At 43.0% G+C, this 16,839-nt stretch overlaps 1 protein-coding gene across 1 annotated transcript in view; it reads right to left on the reverse strand.

Moving 5' to 3' along the window:
* The window catches only part of LOC140206976 (NACHT, LRR and PYD domains-containing protein 3-like), a 36,190-nt gene extending 19,884 nt beyond the window's left edge, over positions 1 to 16,306 (reverse strand). Inside the window, 3 exon segments of the mRNA XM_072275289.1 lie at positions 5,495 to 5,587; positions 11,812 to 11,931; positions 15,741 to 16,306. Coding sequence (XP_072131390.1) covers positions 5,495 to 5,587; positions 11,812 to 11,914 — 196 coding nt within the window. The 5' untranslated portion in view covers positions 11,915 to 11,931; positions 15,741 to 16,306.
* Between the last annotated feature and the right edge of the window lie 533 nt (positions 16,307 to 16,839).

The raw sequence follows: 16,839 nt of genomic DNA on the forward strand, positions 1-16,839 counted from the left end.
GGTTTGGGTAATAAAGTCCGAACCTATTCAACCTTTCCCAACAATTCAGGTCCTCAAATCTCGGCAATATCCTTGTATTTTTTTTCTGCACTTTTGCAATCTTGTTGATGTATTTCCTGTACGTCAGTGAAGAGAATTGCACACAGCGCTCCAAATTAGTCCGCAATGAATAGAATTTCATCTTAATATCTGAACTCATGTAACACAATACCTTGATTTCTGGTGGCCAATGTGAAAAAGTTTTCATTATGACCTTTTCTACTTGTGATAGCACTTACAAGGTTCTGTTTATCTGTATTCTCATATTCCCCTGTTCTATAGCATTCTGCAGTACCCCAAAATTTCGCTGTGTAATCCTATACTGGCTTGCCTTTGCAAAATACAACACCTCACACATCTCTGCATGAAATTCCACCTGCGATTTTAGAACAAATGTTTTATGGTCCAAATCCCGCTGGAAAAATTGACGGATTTTTTTTTTTTCCCCTGCTTATGTACCACCAGCCTCGGCGTCGTCTGTAAGCTTATTGATCCACTTGACCATGTCATCATCCAGATTGTTAATATAGATGCAAACAACAACAGACCCTAGACCAGTCCTTGAGGCAGACAACAAGTTACCGGCCACCAGTCCGAGAGCCAACTCTCTACCACCAGTCTTTGGCTCCTGCCACAAATCCAATGTCTAATCCAATTTATTATCACATTCTGAACGCCAAATGACTGAAACTTCTCGACTAAACTCCCATGCAGGATCTTCTCAAAGGGCTTGCCAAGATTTACTGCCTTTCCTCTATCAACCTTCATAGTATATTCCTTGATTACTCTATAAGACTGGATAGACATAACATACTACCACACAACCATGTTGAATATCCTTAAGCAGTCCCTGTCTATAAAAATTCTAACACTTAAAGTACTTCCAATAACTTTCCCAGTATTGATGGCACGTCCATCATAGTTACTCAGATTATCTTTAGAGCCTTTCTCAAACAACAGAACAGCAGGGGCGCCGCTGTAGCACAGCCGTTAGTTCGACACTATTGCTGCTCAGGGCATCTTAATTTGGAGTTCAATTCTGGTGTCCTCGCTGAGCACATTTGTATGTTCCAACTCATGTGGCGACTGTTTTCTCCGGATGTTCCGGTTTCCTCTCACAATCCAAAAACGTACCGGTGGTTAGTTTGATTAGTCGTTGCAATTTTACCCCCGAATTACATTAGGTTAAATCGGTGGGCTGCTCCATGGCACCGCTCGGTTGATTAAGGAAAGTTATTTGAACACATTTGACAATCTCTATCTCATTCATCACATTTACAAGCATGGCAGTCCCAGTTACTGTCCATAAAATCTCTCAAGCAGTGATTATAATAAACATGTATATGTTATCCCTATATTTCTCAGCCCTTACGTCTTCCCTGTATTCCTATGAATTACGGGCCCAGGCATTAAATCTGGAACTGATGTTAAGGCAACATTTAACTTTGTTAGTATTCTGTAACGCACCTGTGTCCTGTCCCGCTTTGGAGCTCACTGGATCCTCATGCATATTCATACCTCCAGCCATGGTGGGGTTGGGGTTTTCAATAAACAGAATGAGGATTAGGTGATTTCCAATGACAGTAAGACACTGCTTTCTGTTCTGCTCTTTCCTCATCTGCAAACTGCTCTCTGTCTGTGAGGTAAATCATCACGTACATACTGACAATCTATCCAAACCCATTTACTTACCGCTTGTACAATTCCTGCAATGCCTTGGCGATTTTATTCATGTCCGAAACAGAATCAGAGGAGAGGTTTAATAACACTGGCATATGTCGTGAACTGGTTAACTTTGTGGTATCGGTGTAATGCATAATATAGATAGAAAAACAACATTGAACTATAGTCTATATATCTGAAATTTATAGTAATTCCAGTCGGATTTCAATATTGCCAACGTTCCCGTCGAGTATGTGCTCTTGGGTTATTTACTATTATAGCATCCAGCCAGACCTCTAATCTGCTCATTCCTAGGATGTGAACACCATTTACAAAACTTCCAGCTGTTGTGTCCTTCATTCTAGAGGGATGGAATGCCGTCATTTTAAAGAACGGGTAAAAATCGGGTGGATTAAGGTAGGCGTCGTGCTTAGACACAGAGTAACAAGTTCAGGTCGTGATACTTCAGTGGGTTATATGAACAAATTTTGTTGTCAGGATTACGGACATTGGCTGTTCACCAATTTATGTTATCACTTCACATCACTATTCCAGAATCTCTGGTGAGATTTGAACCTGCATTCTGCTCAATGTCTATGGGACTGCACAGACAAGCAATGCCACCAAATGTGGTATATAAAACCCTGCATGTTCTTCTTCTTTCAACTGCCAGTTTACTCCTTTGGCCTGTGTGTCTCTCTGGTCCTGATGTGCCTTGATCCCAAAATGGTCACCAATCTTCGCATGGAAATTGCCTGATGTATCTCAACACAAGAGAGAAGGCAGGTGTATTGGGGTGAGTGGGATCCTGGGTCAGCCAAATGGAATGGCGGAGTAGTCTCGATGGGCTAAATGGCCTAAATCTGCTCCTATGATTTATGGTCTCACAACCTACCCAGGCATTTTAATCTAGAGTTGCAGGTGATGGAAAGCATTTTACTATGCAGATAGTGGAGAGGTTGCACGAAAAATAAATGTTGCAAGGCCTACATATTAAGTCAGGAACGGTAAGATTAAGCAAGATGGGAATACTGTTTGGAATTACGTGCATATTAGTGAAGGGAATTTATTAACGACGTGGATGTGGGGTAGATGGGTGGGTTGGCAAGTTTGCAGATGACAAAGGTTGGTCGTGTTGTGGATAGTGTAGAGAATTGTCGAAGATCGCAGAGAGGCATTGATAGGTTGCAGACATGGGCTAAGAAGTGGCAGATGGAGTTCAACCCGGAGAAGTGTGAGGCGGTACACTTTGGAACGACAAACTCCAAGGTAGAGTACAAAGTAAATGGTAGGATACTTGGTTATGTGGAGGAGCAGAGGAATCTGGGAGTACGTGTACACAGATCCCAGATAGTTGCCTCCACGTAGATAAGGTAGTTAAGAAAGCTTATGGGGTGTTAGCCTTCATAAATCGAGGGATAGAGTTTAAAAGTCGCGAGGTAATGATGCAGCTCTATAAAACTCTGGTTAGGCCACACTTCGAGTACTGTGTCCAGTTCTGTTCGCCTCACTAAAGGAAGGATGTGGAAGTATTGGAAAGGATACAGTGGAGATTTACCATGGTGCTGCCTCGTTTACAGAGTATGCATTATAATCAGAGATTAAGGAAGCTAGGGCTTTACTCTTTGGAGAGAAGGAGGATGAGAGGAGACATGATAGAGGTGTACAAGATAATAAGAGGAGTAACCGAGTGGATAGCCAGCGCATCTTCTCCAGGGCAGCACTGCTCAGTACAAGATGAGATGGTTTTAAGCTGGGAAGTTCAAGCTGGATATTAGAGGAAGATATTTTACTCAGAGTGTGGTTGGTGAGTGGAATGCGAGGAGTCAGTGGTGGAGGCAGATGTACTAGTGAACGTTAGGAGACTACTAGACAGGTACATGGAGGAATTTAAAGTGGGGGTTATATGGGAGGCAGGGTTTAAGGGTCAGCACAACATTGTGGGCCGAAGGACCTGTACTGAGATGTACTATTCTATGTTCTATGGTCTATGGAATACTGCTCGTAAGGTGGATAAGCTCAGAGCATGGATCATCATGTGGAATTATGAATCTGCAGCCATTAGTGACATTTGATGTCCCAGATTTCCATTGTTTTCAACATGGCAGAGTAAGGGAATAAAGAATAAAGGTGTGGTATTCCTAAACAGGAACGTTGCCGTGCAAAATCTCAGACATGGCAGACTGGACTTCTTCTCCTTTAGCACTGTCTGGACTGCACATCACCATCACTCCAGACTGGGTGAACTCTTGTTGCTGGGTCGATTTGTCAGGAAATCTCTCTTCCCAGTCACTACGTTAATGAACACCAGAGTCTTCAGTGAATCTATTCCCTCGCCAGGCATTTCTTAGAATCATTGAACACCACAGAACAGAAACAGACTCTTCGGCCGAAATATTAATCTGTCTAGTCCCATCGACCTGCAATCAGAACATAGCCCTCCATGTCCTTCCCATTCATGTACCTATATTTTCTTAAAAGTTGAAATCGTACCGGCCACCACCACTTCCGCAGGCACCGTGTTCCACACTCTCGCCAAAGTCTGAGTGAAGATAATCTCCTTGTTGTTCCTCTTAAACATTTTACCATTCATCCTTAAATCATCATCTCTTCTTCCAGTGTAGGCGCAACTTTATATAGCTCTATCAAATCTCCTTTCATTCTCCTGTACTCTAGGAAATAAAGACTATATTCACACCAACCTCTGAGTGAAGTTGATCCTCTTTTTCTTCCCTTTAAACATTTCACCATCAATCGTTAATTCATGAACTAATTCCAGTCTACACTCCTCAGTATCTTCTATAGCCCTATCTAATCTCCTGGCATTCTTTCACTCTGCAGAATAAAACCCGAATCTATTCAATCTTTCCTGACAAATCGGGTCCTCACATCCCGGCCATACCTTTGCATTTTTTCTGCCCTCTTTTAATCTTGTTGATGTATTTCCTGTGGGTAGGTGACGAGAATTGCACGCAGTACTGCAAATTAGTCCTCAATTAAGAGAACTTCAACTTAACATCTGAACTCCTGTAACACAGTACTTTGATTTCTGAAGGCCAATGTGCCAAAAGCTTTCTTGACGACCTTATCTACCTGTGATACCACTTACAAGGTTCTGTGTATCTGTATTCTCAGATCCCTCTGTTCAATAGCATTCTTCAGTTCCCCGAACATTCGCTGTGTAATCCTACTCTGACTTGTCCTCGCAAAATGCAACACCTCACACATCTCTGCATGAAATTCCATCTGCGATATTCAGCCAAATTTCATCGGGTCCAGATCCTGCTGGAAAATTTGACGGCCTATTACCCTGCCTATGTACCACCTACCTCAGTGTCATCTGCAAGTTTTTAATCCACTTTATCGCATCATCATCCAGATCGTTTATATAGATGCAATCAACAACAGACCCTGGACCAGTCCTTGCAGCAAACAACCAGGTACCGCAAACAACAGGAATTCTGCAGATGCTGGAAATTCAAGCAACACACATCAAAGTTGCTGGTGAATGCAGCAGTCCAGGCAGCATCTCTAGGAAGAGGTACAGTCGACGTTTCAGGGGTCTCGGCCTGAAAAGTCGACTGTACCTCTTCCTAGAGATGCTGCCTGGACTGCTGCGTTCACCAGCAACTTTGAATTAGGTACCGGCCCCCAGTGCAAGAGCCAATTATCTACTACCACCCTATGGCTTCTGCCACAGCTCCAATGTCTAATCGAATTAATTATCACATTCTGAAAGCCAAGTGAGTGAACCTTCTTGACTGAACTCCCATGCAGGACCTTATAAACGCACCTGTGTCCTTTCCCTCTTTGGAGTTCGCTGGATCCCCATTCATATTCACATCTTCAGCCATGGTGGGGATGGCGTTTTCAACTTTCGGGCTCTCTGAAATAAACATACATATATATATATATATATATATTTGAAATAGTTCAATTAAATAGGTAGTGCAATAAAGAAATTTTAAAGGAAGTAGTGAAGTAGTGATCATGGGTTCAGTATCCATTCAGAAATCAGATGGCAGAGGGTGGGAAGCTATTGTTGAATCAGGCTTCTGTTCCTCCTTTCTGATGGTACTGGAAGCCCTGAATGATGGACGCCATCTCTTTGAAGCACTTCTCCTTGAAAATGTCCCCGATACTATGAAAGCTCGTACCCACCATGGTGCTGAATAATTTTACAACTCTCTGCAGCTACCCTTGATCCTGTGTAGTAACAGCCTCCGCTATGCCAGACAGTGATGCAATCGGTTAGAATGCTTTTAGTGACATACCAAATCTCCATAAGACAATAAGACCAAAAGACAAAGGAGCAGAAGTTGACCATTCGGCCCTTCGAGTCTGCTCCACTATTTTATCATGAGCTCATTCTTCTATTTAGTCCCACTACCCCACCTCCTCAAACTCTTGATGAAATATAGCCACTGTCTTGCCTTCTTAATGGCTGCATTGATATGTTGGGTCCAGGTGAGACCCTCAGACATAGTGACAACCAGGAACTTGAAATTTCTCACTCTCTCCACTTCTGATTCCTCTACGAGGACTTGTGTGTCTTCCCTCGTTTTACCCCTTCTGAAGTCCAGAGTGAGTTATTTGGTCTTACTGAAATTCAGTGAAAAATTGTTCATGGAAAGCTGTGACACCGGCTGATACATCTCGCTCCTGAATGGCCCCTCATCTCCATCTGAAATTCTGACAACAATGATGATATCATCAGCAAATTTAAAGATGGCATTTGAGATGTGCCTAGCCACACAGTCATGGATGCAGAGAGCGTAGAGCAATGGTTAAGGCCACACCCCTGTGGTGCACCAATGTTGATTGTCAGTGAGGTGGAGATGTTACACCGCCTTTAGAATGCATTCATCTCTCTTTGAAGTTTTCATGCTTTCTTGCTTTACAACATTGAATTACAATGGATCTATTTTGGCTTTTTGACACTAATCAACTGAAGAGACTATTTCGTGACACAGTGAAACACATTTCTAAAGAAATGGTCTAAAGATACAAACGTATTACAATTATTAATCACAAAACAATTGATTGCATAATTACTCACCCTTTCAAGAAGTATTTAATAGATGCACCTTTCACAGTAATTACAGCCTTGAATCTGCATGGATCAGTCTCTATCAGCTTTGCACATCTGAACACTGAAATTTTTCCACATTATTCTTTACGTTACTGCTGAAACTCTGTCAGATTTTATGGGGTCCATGAGTGAACAGCTCTTTTCAAGTCGAACCGCAGATTCTCAATTGCAGTGAGGTCCACACTCTGACTTGGGCACTTCAGGGCATTAACGTTGTTTTTGAACAACTTCTGAGCAATTTTAGCTTTATGCTTTGAGTCATTTTCTTGCTGGAAAACAAATCTTCTCCCAGGTCGCAGTACTCTTGCAGACTGCATCAGGTTTTCATCCAGGATTACCCTGTATTTTGCTGCATTCATTGTAACCTCTATCTTCACAAGCTTTCCAGGATCTGATGTAGTAAAGCATCCCTATAGCATGATTAACTCACCACCATGCATCACGGTAGGGATGGACTGTTTTTGATGATGTGCGGTGTGCGCCAAACACAAGATTTAGTCTGATGGCCAGAAAGTTCAATTTTCTTTTCACCAGACCATAGAACCTTCTTCCAGCTGACTTCAGTGTCTCCTACCCCACGCGCCTTCTGGCAAGATTTCATGCCAGTTTCTTTCAACAGCAACGTTCACTTTGCCACTCTCCCATAAAGCTGTGACTGGTAAAGCACCCAGGAAATAGTTGTTGTATGCGCTGTCCCTCCCATCTCAGCCACTGAAGCTAGTAACTCCTCCAGAGTTATCATAGGACCATTGGTGCCCCCCCACCACCTCAGTGATTCACTTCTTGCACAGTCACTGTTATTGAGGACAGCCTGTTCTAGGCAGATTTACAGCTGTGCCATATTCTTTCCATTTCTTGACAATTGACTTAACTGTACTCCAGGGGATATTCAGTGACCTGGAAAAGTCCTCGTATCCATCTTCTGACTTGTGCTTTTCTACCAACTTTTCCCGGAGATCCTTGTTGTATTTATTTGTCTTCACGGTGTAGTTTTTGCAAAGATACGGACTCACCAGCAGTTGGACCTTCTATATACAGGTGTAGTTTTACTACAAACAATTGAAATACTTTGACTGTGTGACTTCTAAAATCAATTGGCTGCACGAGTGATGATTTGGTGTGTCCTATTACAGGGGATGAACACCCATGCAATCAATTATTTTGTGCTTTATATTTCTAATTAATACAGATTACTTTGTGGAGATCTGTTTTGGCTTTCACGAGAAAGTCATTTTCATGTTGATCAGTGTCAAAAAAAGCCAAATTAAATCCATTGTAAAACAATAAAACATGAAAACTTCCAAGGTGAGGGGAGTGAATATTTCATAGGCACTGCATTTCAAATCCGCACAGATTTTGGTTTTCCGGTTTGGAAATTGAGAGTGCAGTTGCAGAGAGAGATACAAATGCCTAGGTTCTCGATGTTTTCGATCAGAATTGTAGGAATGATAGTGTTAAATGCTGAGTTGTAGTTAAATAACAGAATCCTGGCATAGGTATTTGTATTGTCGAGATGATCCTTGGCCACGTGGAGATGCAATTTGATCATATCCACTGTAGGCCTATTGTGGAGATTGGCCAATTACAGAGGATCCAGGTTCTTGCTGAAGTGGGAATTGATTCCAGCCATAACTGACCTCTAAAATAATTCCCACACCATAGATATGAGCGCTCAAGGATGATAGTCGTTAAGACATCTTATCCTGCTTTTCTTGTGCGCTTGAAACAGGTGGAAACTTGCAAATGTAGCAATGAGAAATTGAAAATAAACTTGAACAGTTGGTTGACACAGGTTTTCTGAGCCCTACCAAGTATTCCATTAGGCCCTGCCGCCCATGTACTTGTTTCTCAAATGTGGTGTTCATAACAACCCACACACTTCATCCCCTCTGGCGTTCCTGATTCCAAAAACCCTCTGCCTGAGGATTTCTTCAAGTCCTCTCGAAACATCTTCCCGATTGCACTAAATGAGGGGTTCAGAACCTTTATTATGCAATGGACCACTAACATTAACCGAGGCGTCTATGGACTCCCAGTTGGGACCCTTACCCACGTACTCAACTCGGTCCTTCTACTCTTCCCAAGTTGGCTGTCGCAACGTATACATTTGTGTCTGACAGCAACTTTGAATCTTGAAAGGGGTGAGACTGCATGATCCCAGTGACCGTACACAAACTGAGATATGGGTACTCAGGAGAATGATTACAGCATAGGAGATGGAAGTACAGGAGTTATATTTTAACTTTAGTAATACTCTGGAGGCAATTAATGAGATTGGATTTACAGAAAGGTCCAAGTATGTTGGTAATTTAGTTACTGTTGGGATTTCACGATTTAAACTTGTCTAATGTTATTTTCTTTTGCATGGTGAATAACTTTGAATATTTATTTGTTTTAAAGTCTCGGAGTTTTTTCAATGTTCTCGAATTGTAACTGAAACTGTTTAACCCTTAGGAACAAGAGGTCTCTGACATGGTTTAAATTGTGAATATCTTGCATGCTTCAAATGTGTAAAATATGGCAACACTGAGTTTATTTGAGAGAAGAGAGTGTGAGTCTGCATTTATGTCTGTGAGAGACAGGGTCCAGAGACCATTTTCAAGAGGCTGTGCTTTTAAGACATTGCATGATGTGTTAAATTGCCGGGGGTCCCCATCCATCAGCTTTCTGTCGCTTCCTTGGTTCTCCGAAAAATGTGTGAAAGCTTGTCATGGTGGGACATGAATGTTCATTTTAAGGTTTGCAGTTACCTGCAAGGAAGAACGGTGCAAATACAGATTTTTTTTTCCTTCTTGTGATTTTTCTGGTATATTTTTCTTTTTTACACGGAAATAAGTTTAGATTAACTCTGGTCCCACAATGGCCAGGTATAATCTCAGTCGACGTGGACATTTGTGCATTTTTATTTAAGATACGGGAAGCCCACATTTCTGAGGAAAATGTGCATCTGGGGCAAATTAATCATTGCCGATAATTAAACTGGAAATTTGAAACTAACAGCTAACATTCCAACCCCTCTGTTTTTCCTTTCTCCAGCAAACCTCTTCCTGAAAATTTCTTTTTCAAGTCCTCTCGAAAGAAAATTCTCCATTACTGTAAACGGTCTGTTCACAACCTTTATTATATAATGAGCCCCTAACATTAACCGAGGAGTCTATGGATTTCAAGTTGTGGACCATGTACCCATGTACTCTGCTCACTCTTATTCCTATTCTCAAATCGGCCACCAGCAGGTATTCTGCAAATTCACCGGTAGCAGCTTGTATTTCGAGAGATTTCATTTGCAGTCCTGCCTGAGAAACAGGCTGCTCTACCAGCATCTCCCCGGGGTGGCACGCTGAGAGAGGTCTGCCCCCATCTCACGGCCCCTTTCACCCACCTTCCATTAGCCTTTCCGAGTCTAGTTTGATAATCCCATCTTCTAGGACACTATCCTACACGGGTCGCATAACGTCTCGTTGGTAGACAGCACATGCTCACAGGGTCTTACGATGTTTCATTCCAGGCACCCTGCCTTCACCGTTTCACATATTGCCCCATCCTTCTGGACGCGGACCCTACCCAGCCATGTGCTACCATAATCCCGGGACCTGACATTCAACCTACCTCCCTTTTCGGAGGATGCAACTGATCTGGACATGGTGCAGGAGGGATTTACCAGGAAAGGGACTGTAAAGTGGCATGGGTTTTAATGCAGACAAATGTGTACTTTGGAAGGATAAATATGTTGAAGTGTATGAAGAAATTGGTGAGGCCTAATCTGGATCAGAGTGTGTTGTTCTGGTCACCTAACGACAGAGAAGAAATCAACATGATTGAAAGGGTGCACAGAAAAGTTACAATGATGTTGCCAGGATTTGAAGACTTGAGTTGGAAGTTAAGGTGAATTGGTTAGGAATTTAGTTTAGGGTGGTATGGTGACATAGTAGTTAGCAGAATGCTTTACAGCCACAGTGACCTGCGTTCAACTGCTGCTGTTGTCTAAAGACTTTATACGTTTCTCTCCGTGACCACATGTTTCCGGTTTGCTCCAACATTATAAAGATGTTTGGGCTAGTAGTTTAATTAGTCACTAGCGTATAATTTGCGGCACGCACTTGTTGGGACATGCCGTAAACGAAGGGAGGAAGAAATAAATTCTATGCTATGTCCACCGGCTCCCACTCATCTATTTCAACAGCTATAATTTCTAAAAAGGTCCCACAGAGTACTGAATCATGCCTGCCCTTCGAGGAATATGATTTCACGGTCTGTTGTGCATTCCCCAATTTCAGAATTATTATTGTAAGGGGTTTCTTCTTTTATGTTACCGCTTAGGCTAATCAAAATGGCTTCTTTGTTATTTAACTGCTGAGAAAGTTCTCTAGCAGTTTGGGTTATAAAGAGTTGTATTCAGTTGCTAACCAACTGCGATAGATGTTATTCTTTCTTGTGTGTCTGTAAGCTATTGTGATGTGTGGGCTCTGGCGGAGAAGGTGAGATGGGGACCGAGACAGTGGATGCAATGCTGTGAGCTGGCCGACGAGACGGACCCCCAGCCGAAGTCCAAGGTCCAGGGTCTTTGCCAAGGAGAGGAGACGAAGATAGACTTGTGTGGAGTGTCTGGTCGACCACCGTGGTTGGTCCCAGGTGGCGGATCGAGGTGGTCGGAGGTGATTGAATGGTGGAAAGAGGACTCCGTTACTGTTGTGCACGAAGTGGTTGAACTTTGATAAGTTTGGCACCTTTTACTTTCCTTTTATATTTTATCTCTATTAATTACATAGTTCTAGTAATAGCTATAAATTATAATAATTTAATCGCATATGGTGCATTGTCTGTTATTTGGAGGGGTGGGCTGCATCACACAGCATCCACACAAACTTGACTACCCATTTGGCAGGGCCGAAGGCTGCTTCCTCTAGAGGAAAGCGAGCTGAGCGAGCCTGAAGCTTACCAGGGGGCTACATTATGAGTTCATAAGTAATACTCGAGTGACTACCAGATGCTTAATTTTAAACAATTTGAAGTCTACTAACCTGCTCCATGTTCAAAGCTTCCAGGGGGTTTCAATTTTGTGGCATCATCAACTTCCCCTTGCGGTAAGTTTTCAGGCTGAGTTTTAGTGAATATACTTCCCATTTCAGTTGTTTTGCTGCCTTCAAAATGAAAATGCAGGTTAAGGAGCAACACAACACATCACTGAAGCTCATAGAAATATTTAAACCATAAGATCTTAAGACATAGGTGTAGAATTAGGCCATTCAGCCCATCGTGCCAATCCACCCTTCTACCCCGACATCCAGGTCGTTAATAAAAATCACAAAAAGTAGAGGTCCCAGAACCAATCCTTTTTAGCCACCACTAGTCTCAACCCTCCAGTCCGAATGTACTCCCTCCACCACCACCCTCTGCTTTCTGCAGGCAAGCCAATTCTGAATCCACCTGGCCAAACTTCCCTGGATCCCATGCCTTCTAATTTTCCAAATAAGCCTACCGTGTGAAACCGTTTTAAATGCCTCACTAAAATCCATGTAGATCACATCCACGGCACCACCCTCATGTATATGTCTGGTCACCTCCTCAAAGAACTCTATCAGGCTTGTTAGACACGATCTTCCCTTCACAAAGCCATGCTGACTGTCCCTGATCAGACCATGATTCTCTAAATGCCTATAGATCCTATCCCCAAGAATCTTTTCCAACAGCTTTCCCACCACAGACGTAAGGTTTACTGGTCTATAATTACCCGGACTATCCCTACTACCTTTTCTGAACAAGGGAACAACATTCGCCTCCCTCCAATCCTCTGGTACCATTCCCGTGGACAACGAGGACATAAAGATCCCAGCCAGAGGCTCGGCAATCTCTTCCGTCGCCTCATGGAGCAGCCTGGGGAATATTCCATCAGGCCCCGGGGACTTATCCATCCTAATGTATTTTAACAACTCCAACAGCTCCTCTTCCTTAATATCAACATGCTCCAGAACATCAACCTCACTCATATTGTCCTCACCATCATCAAGTTCCCTCTCATTGGTGAATACCAAAAAGAAGTATTCATTGAGGACCTCGCTCACTTCCACAGCCTCCAGGCACATCTTCCCACCTTTATCTCTAATCTGTTGTACCTGCACTATCGGCTCTAACTGGCCTATAATTTTCTTTCTTTTGCCTTCCTCCTTTCTTAAATAGTGGATTGACATTTACAATCTTCCAGTCCTCTGGGACCATGTTGTAATCAAGTGATTCTTGAAAGATCATGACTAATGGCATCCGTCATCTCTTCTGCAACCTCTCTCAGGACTCTGGAATGTATCTATCTGGTCCAAGTGACTTATACAACTTAAGATCTTTAAGCTTGCCGAGATTTTTTTTTTTTTTTTTAAATTTGTAATAGCAATGGCACTACTTCCTGCCCCATGATGCTCTCAGACCTCTGACACACTGCTAGTGTTGTCAGCAGTAAAGGCAGATGCAAAGTAACCATTAAGTTCATCTGCCATTTATTTGTCCTCCATTACTACCTCACCAGCATCATTTTCCAGTGGTCCAATATTAACTTTCTGCAACAGTGTCCTGTCCAAATAAACAAAGGAAATATTTATTATTTTCTCAGTGTTACTCTTTAAGATATGCCCCAAGTAAGTGCTCTGCTCTGTTATTCAATGCCTCTACTGAATGGATTTGACTTCTTAAAAAAGGCATATCCTCGCCCATATGACATTGTGCAGCGTCACTTAGGGGATACTGCAAAGATTGCGTATGTCTAAACTGGAAATGTTGGCCTCAACACTAAGCAGTGTGTGTATGTAAGTGTAATGCTGTGCATCAGCCAGTGAGCACCATCCTTACTATAAAGAATGGTGAATGTGACATCATACTACAGGGATGCTTTTCATCAGCACGACTCACCATCTGGTATGGTTTGATGTGAGGATGAAAGCTGCTAAATACAGAGATTTTGTATAAAACATTAGCAAACAAACACCCTCGACACAGCCAGAAATCTGAAAGTGGGGAGGAAGATAATTTTTAAGCAGAACAACGACCCAAAGCACACTGCGGGAGCAAACATGAAGTAGCTTCAAATGTAGAAAATTGATGACTCTGAGTAGCCCAATCAGCGATCTGATCTTAACCCTATCGAACATCTCTAGCAAAATCAAAACTGCTGTCCACCGCCGCTCCCCAACTAACCTGGCACAGCTTGAGCAATTTTGCAAGGAGGAATAAAGAAATCTCACTCCATCATGTTGTGGAAAACTAATAGAGACTGTCCCAAAATATTACTATCTATAATAGCTGCAAGAGGTGTTTCACCCAAGTACTGAAGAACAGCAAGTACGTGAAGTACTGAAGGACTGAATGAATACATTTGAACGGCTAATATTACCGCTTTATTTATTTTTCATGCTTTACAATTCTCCCATGGATTTGGGTTCTGCTGTGGCAGAGAAAGAGGATGGGGTTCACAGAAAAAAAAAACAACAAAACTTCAGCTAAATTGATTAAAATCCCTGGTTGCAATACTCATTTATGTGAATAAAGATTTTTTTTTGGTGGGTGGTGAATACTATTTCAAGTACTGTATATGCATTGCCATATATGGACCACATATATACTTTATATGCTGTATATACGATATTACTATACATATACATACTGTACATATATACATTATACTGTATATACAGTGTGCATTGATATGCAAAATAACACCCTTTTTGTAGATGTATTCGTCTGAAATAAGAAATTTTGAAAATGGAACAGGTGTTTGCTACACAGATCTCGCACCCTTGCCTTGGAACAGTTGGCCATTGTTGTGGAGCTATTCTTAATCTTAACTTAACCTGTGGAAACAGTAGGATCACAAGAGGCACCACAGCCAGAAGTGGCTGAAAACAGAGCAAATATCTCCTTGATGGCTGAACCAATGCACAGACAACTGGTTGTTGGGAAATAAAGTTCCGAAATAAATATCAGAAGCTGAAATATTCTCACCTTAATTCCCCAAGAATACTCTGATAGTGCGGATACTGTGTATCATTTTGTTACAAATAGCCCCGCCCACCGCCCCACACGGAAAACCCATAACCATGGCAACACACAATGCTGGAGGAGCTCAGGTCAGGCAGCTCTACGGATTAGTGTAAACAGTCGACGTTGCGGACAGAATCCCTTCATCAGGAGTGGAATGGAAAGGGCAAGAGGGCAGATGATTGACTGATTTGGAAGGTGGGGGTTGTTGTTCTGTGAGACTCGGTGCTCAGGGTCTGCGAGCAAGCAGCTGCCTGTCCTGTCCGTGCACATTCCTCAGAACAGGGAGCGGCCTTTCTGCTGAAATCAAATCGAACCCGTTCGACAAAACACCGTCATTCAAGCGTGAAGGAAGTTTAATATTGTAATTAACCCTTTCTGCTACAGGGAAGAGCGATAGAACCAGTGACGCGATGTAAGGACATTACCCGGGGTCTCGAACCCGCAAAGTTACCAGTTACTTCGCTCCCCTGTTTGCTGCGAGTTTCCAGCATTTTGTTTTTATCTCAGACTCCTGTCATCTGTAGATGCGCTAAAAATAATTTTCAAGCTTCCTTCAAATAAATCAAACCGACGCATTCCGAAAAGCGACGTTTCGTAATATAACCGGGTTTCGACCTGTTATTCTGAGTACTTGCGTTTTAATGAGAGACAGACCGGTTACGGATCACAGCCCTGTGGGATATTTCGCATGTTACTATCGGGGTAAAAGAAGCCTTCAGCTCTCACTCAGTAGAAACCGCCCTGGAGAGTATTTCTGGTTCAAGGTAACGACATCGTTTCTCTTAATCCATTTGGACAATAATTGGCTCTTCAATATGAACATGCCAGGACTCCCTTCTCGCACTAAATTCACTCCCGATCCCGAGCAAAGCCGAGCCGTGGTGTAAACGCTGAATAATTATCCAGAATCATAGACAACACTTACCTCTGATGTCGTAACAGAACAGCGTTCAGTGTGGTCCCGGGAAATCACAGACTGACTTCCCGGGTGACCGACAATGGTCCTGCACCGGTGCGCTCACCCTGTACGGAGAGTTGAGTCTGAGCTGCTGCTCCCGAGTCCGTCGGTCATTACAGATGGACAGGGCCGGGTGAGCCAGGGTAGAGCGGGACTGCCGCAGTCCGGGTCACACTAACTCTCACCGGCTCAGGACGGATCTGATAGCGGGAGGAGACGGGAGTGGGATCAATGTAGCAACCCTAAAGAGGAAAAAAATCAAACAGGCTGCGTTAACCTTTTTGTCTGGATTTCCGTGTAGTGCTCTTCTTTTGTTTGCATCGCTACCAGTGGGGCGGAGTTTCTCTGTTTAACCCAGCGAATCCCAGGCTGCGAATTTGATCCATCCCAGGTCCCGAGAGGATCTGAGCTCGGCCCCGTGTGTAAACAGGACTGTCCTGCATAGGTATAGTTCCAGCTCAAACGTCCTTCTGCTGTTCAGGTACAGAGAGACGCATTTCTGCTGAAATTAAACCAAACACATTCGACTATATATTTCCACTAACTGGGGGGAAAAAAAAACTTAGAGAGATTATCGCATTTCCATCCGAACAACTATTATCACAAGAAACCCCCTCGCCCACGGTTAACAGCGCGTTTCATTTCAGGAGCAGAGGTTGTTGACCGACCCCCGCCGGAAATACTTGTTGAATTTATTTCTCTTAAAAGTCATGTATTCCAAATGGCCAGAAGTGTGACCGAAGGAGGGAGTGATGCACTCTCTGAAAATAGTCACGCACGTTAAAATGGCCGACAGGGAGGGAATGACGCACTGATTGAAAATGAGCACGGGGTGGGGGGGGGATGGAGGGGGAAGTTGCGTGCTGATTAAAAAATGGGAGTCTCACTCCCTGTTATAAGTGCGGAGCAAGAGGGGACACAAACACGTTTTCTAGGTTTAACTACATTGAGTTTATTACTCGTTACAAGAAGAGCAAAGCGGAAGCGGGAATAAGCGTAATGGACAAGGACTTGGAGCCAGGACTGGACACTGGGAACCCCGGAGCCAGGACTGGACACGGGGAAC

This window comes from Mobula birostris, chromosome 13 (assembly GCF_030028105.1).
Source record: "Mobula birostris isolate sMobBir1 chromosome 13, sMobBir1.hap1, whole genome shotgun sequence".
Lineage (NCBI taxonomy): Eukaryota > Metazoa > Chordata > Chondrichthyes > Myliobatiformes > Myliobatidae > Mobula > Mobula birostris.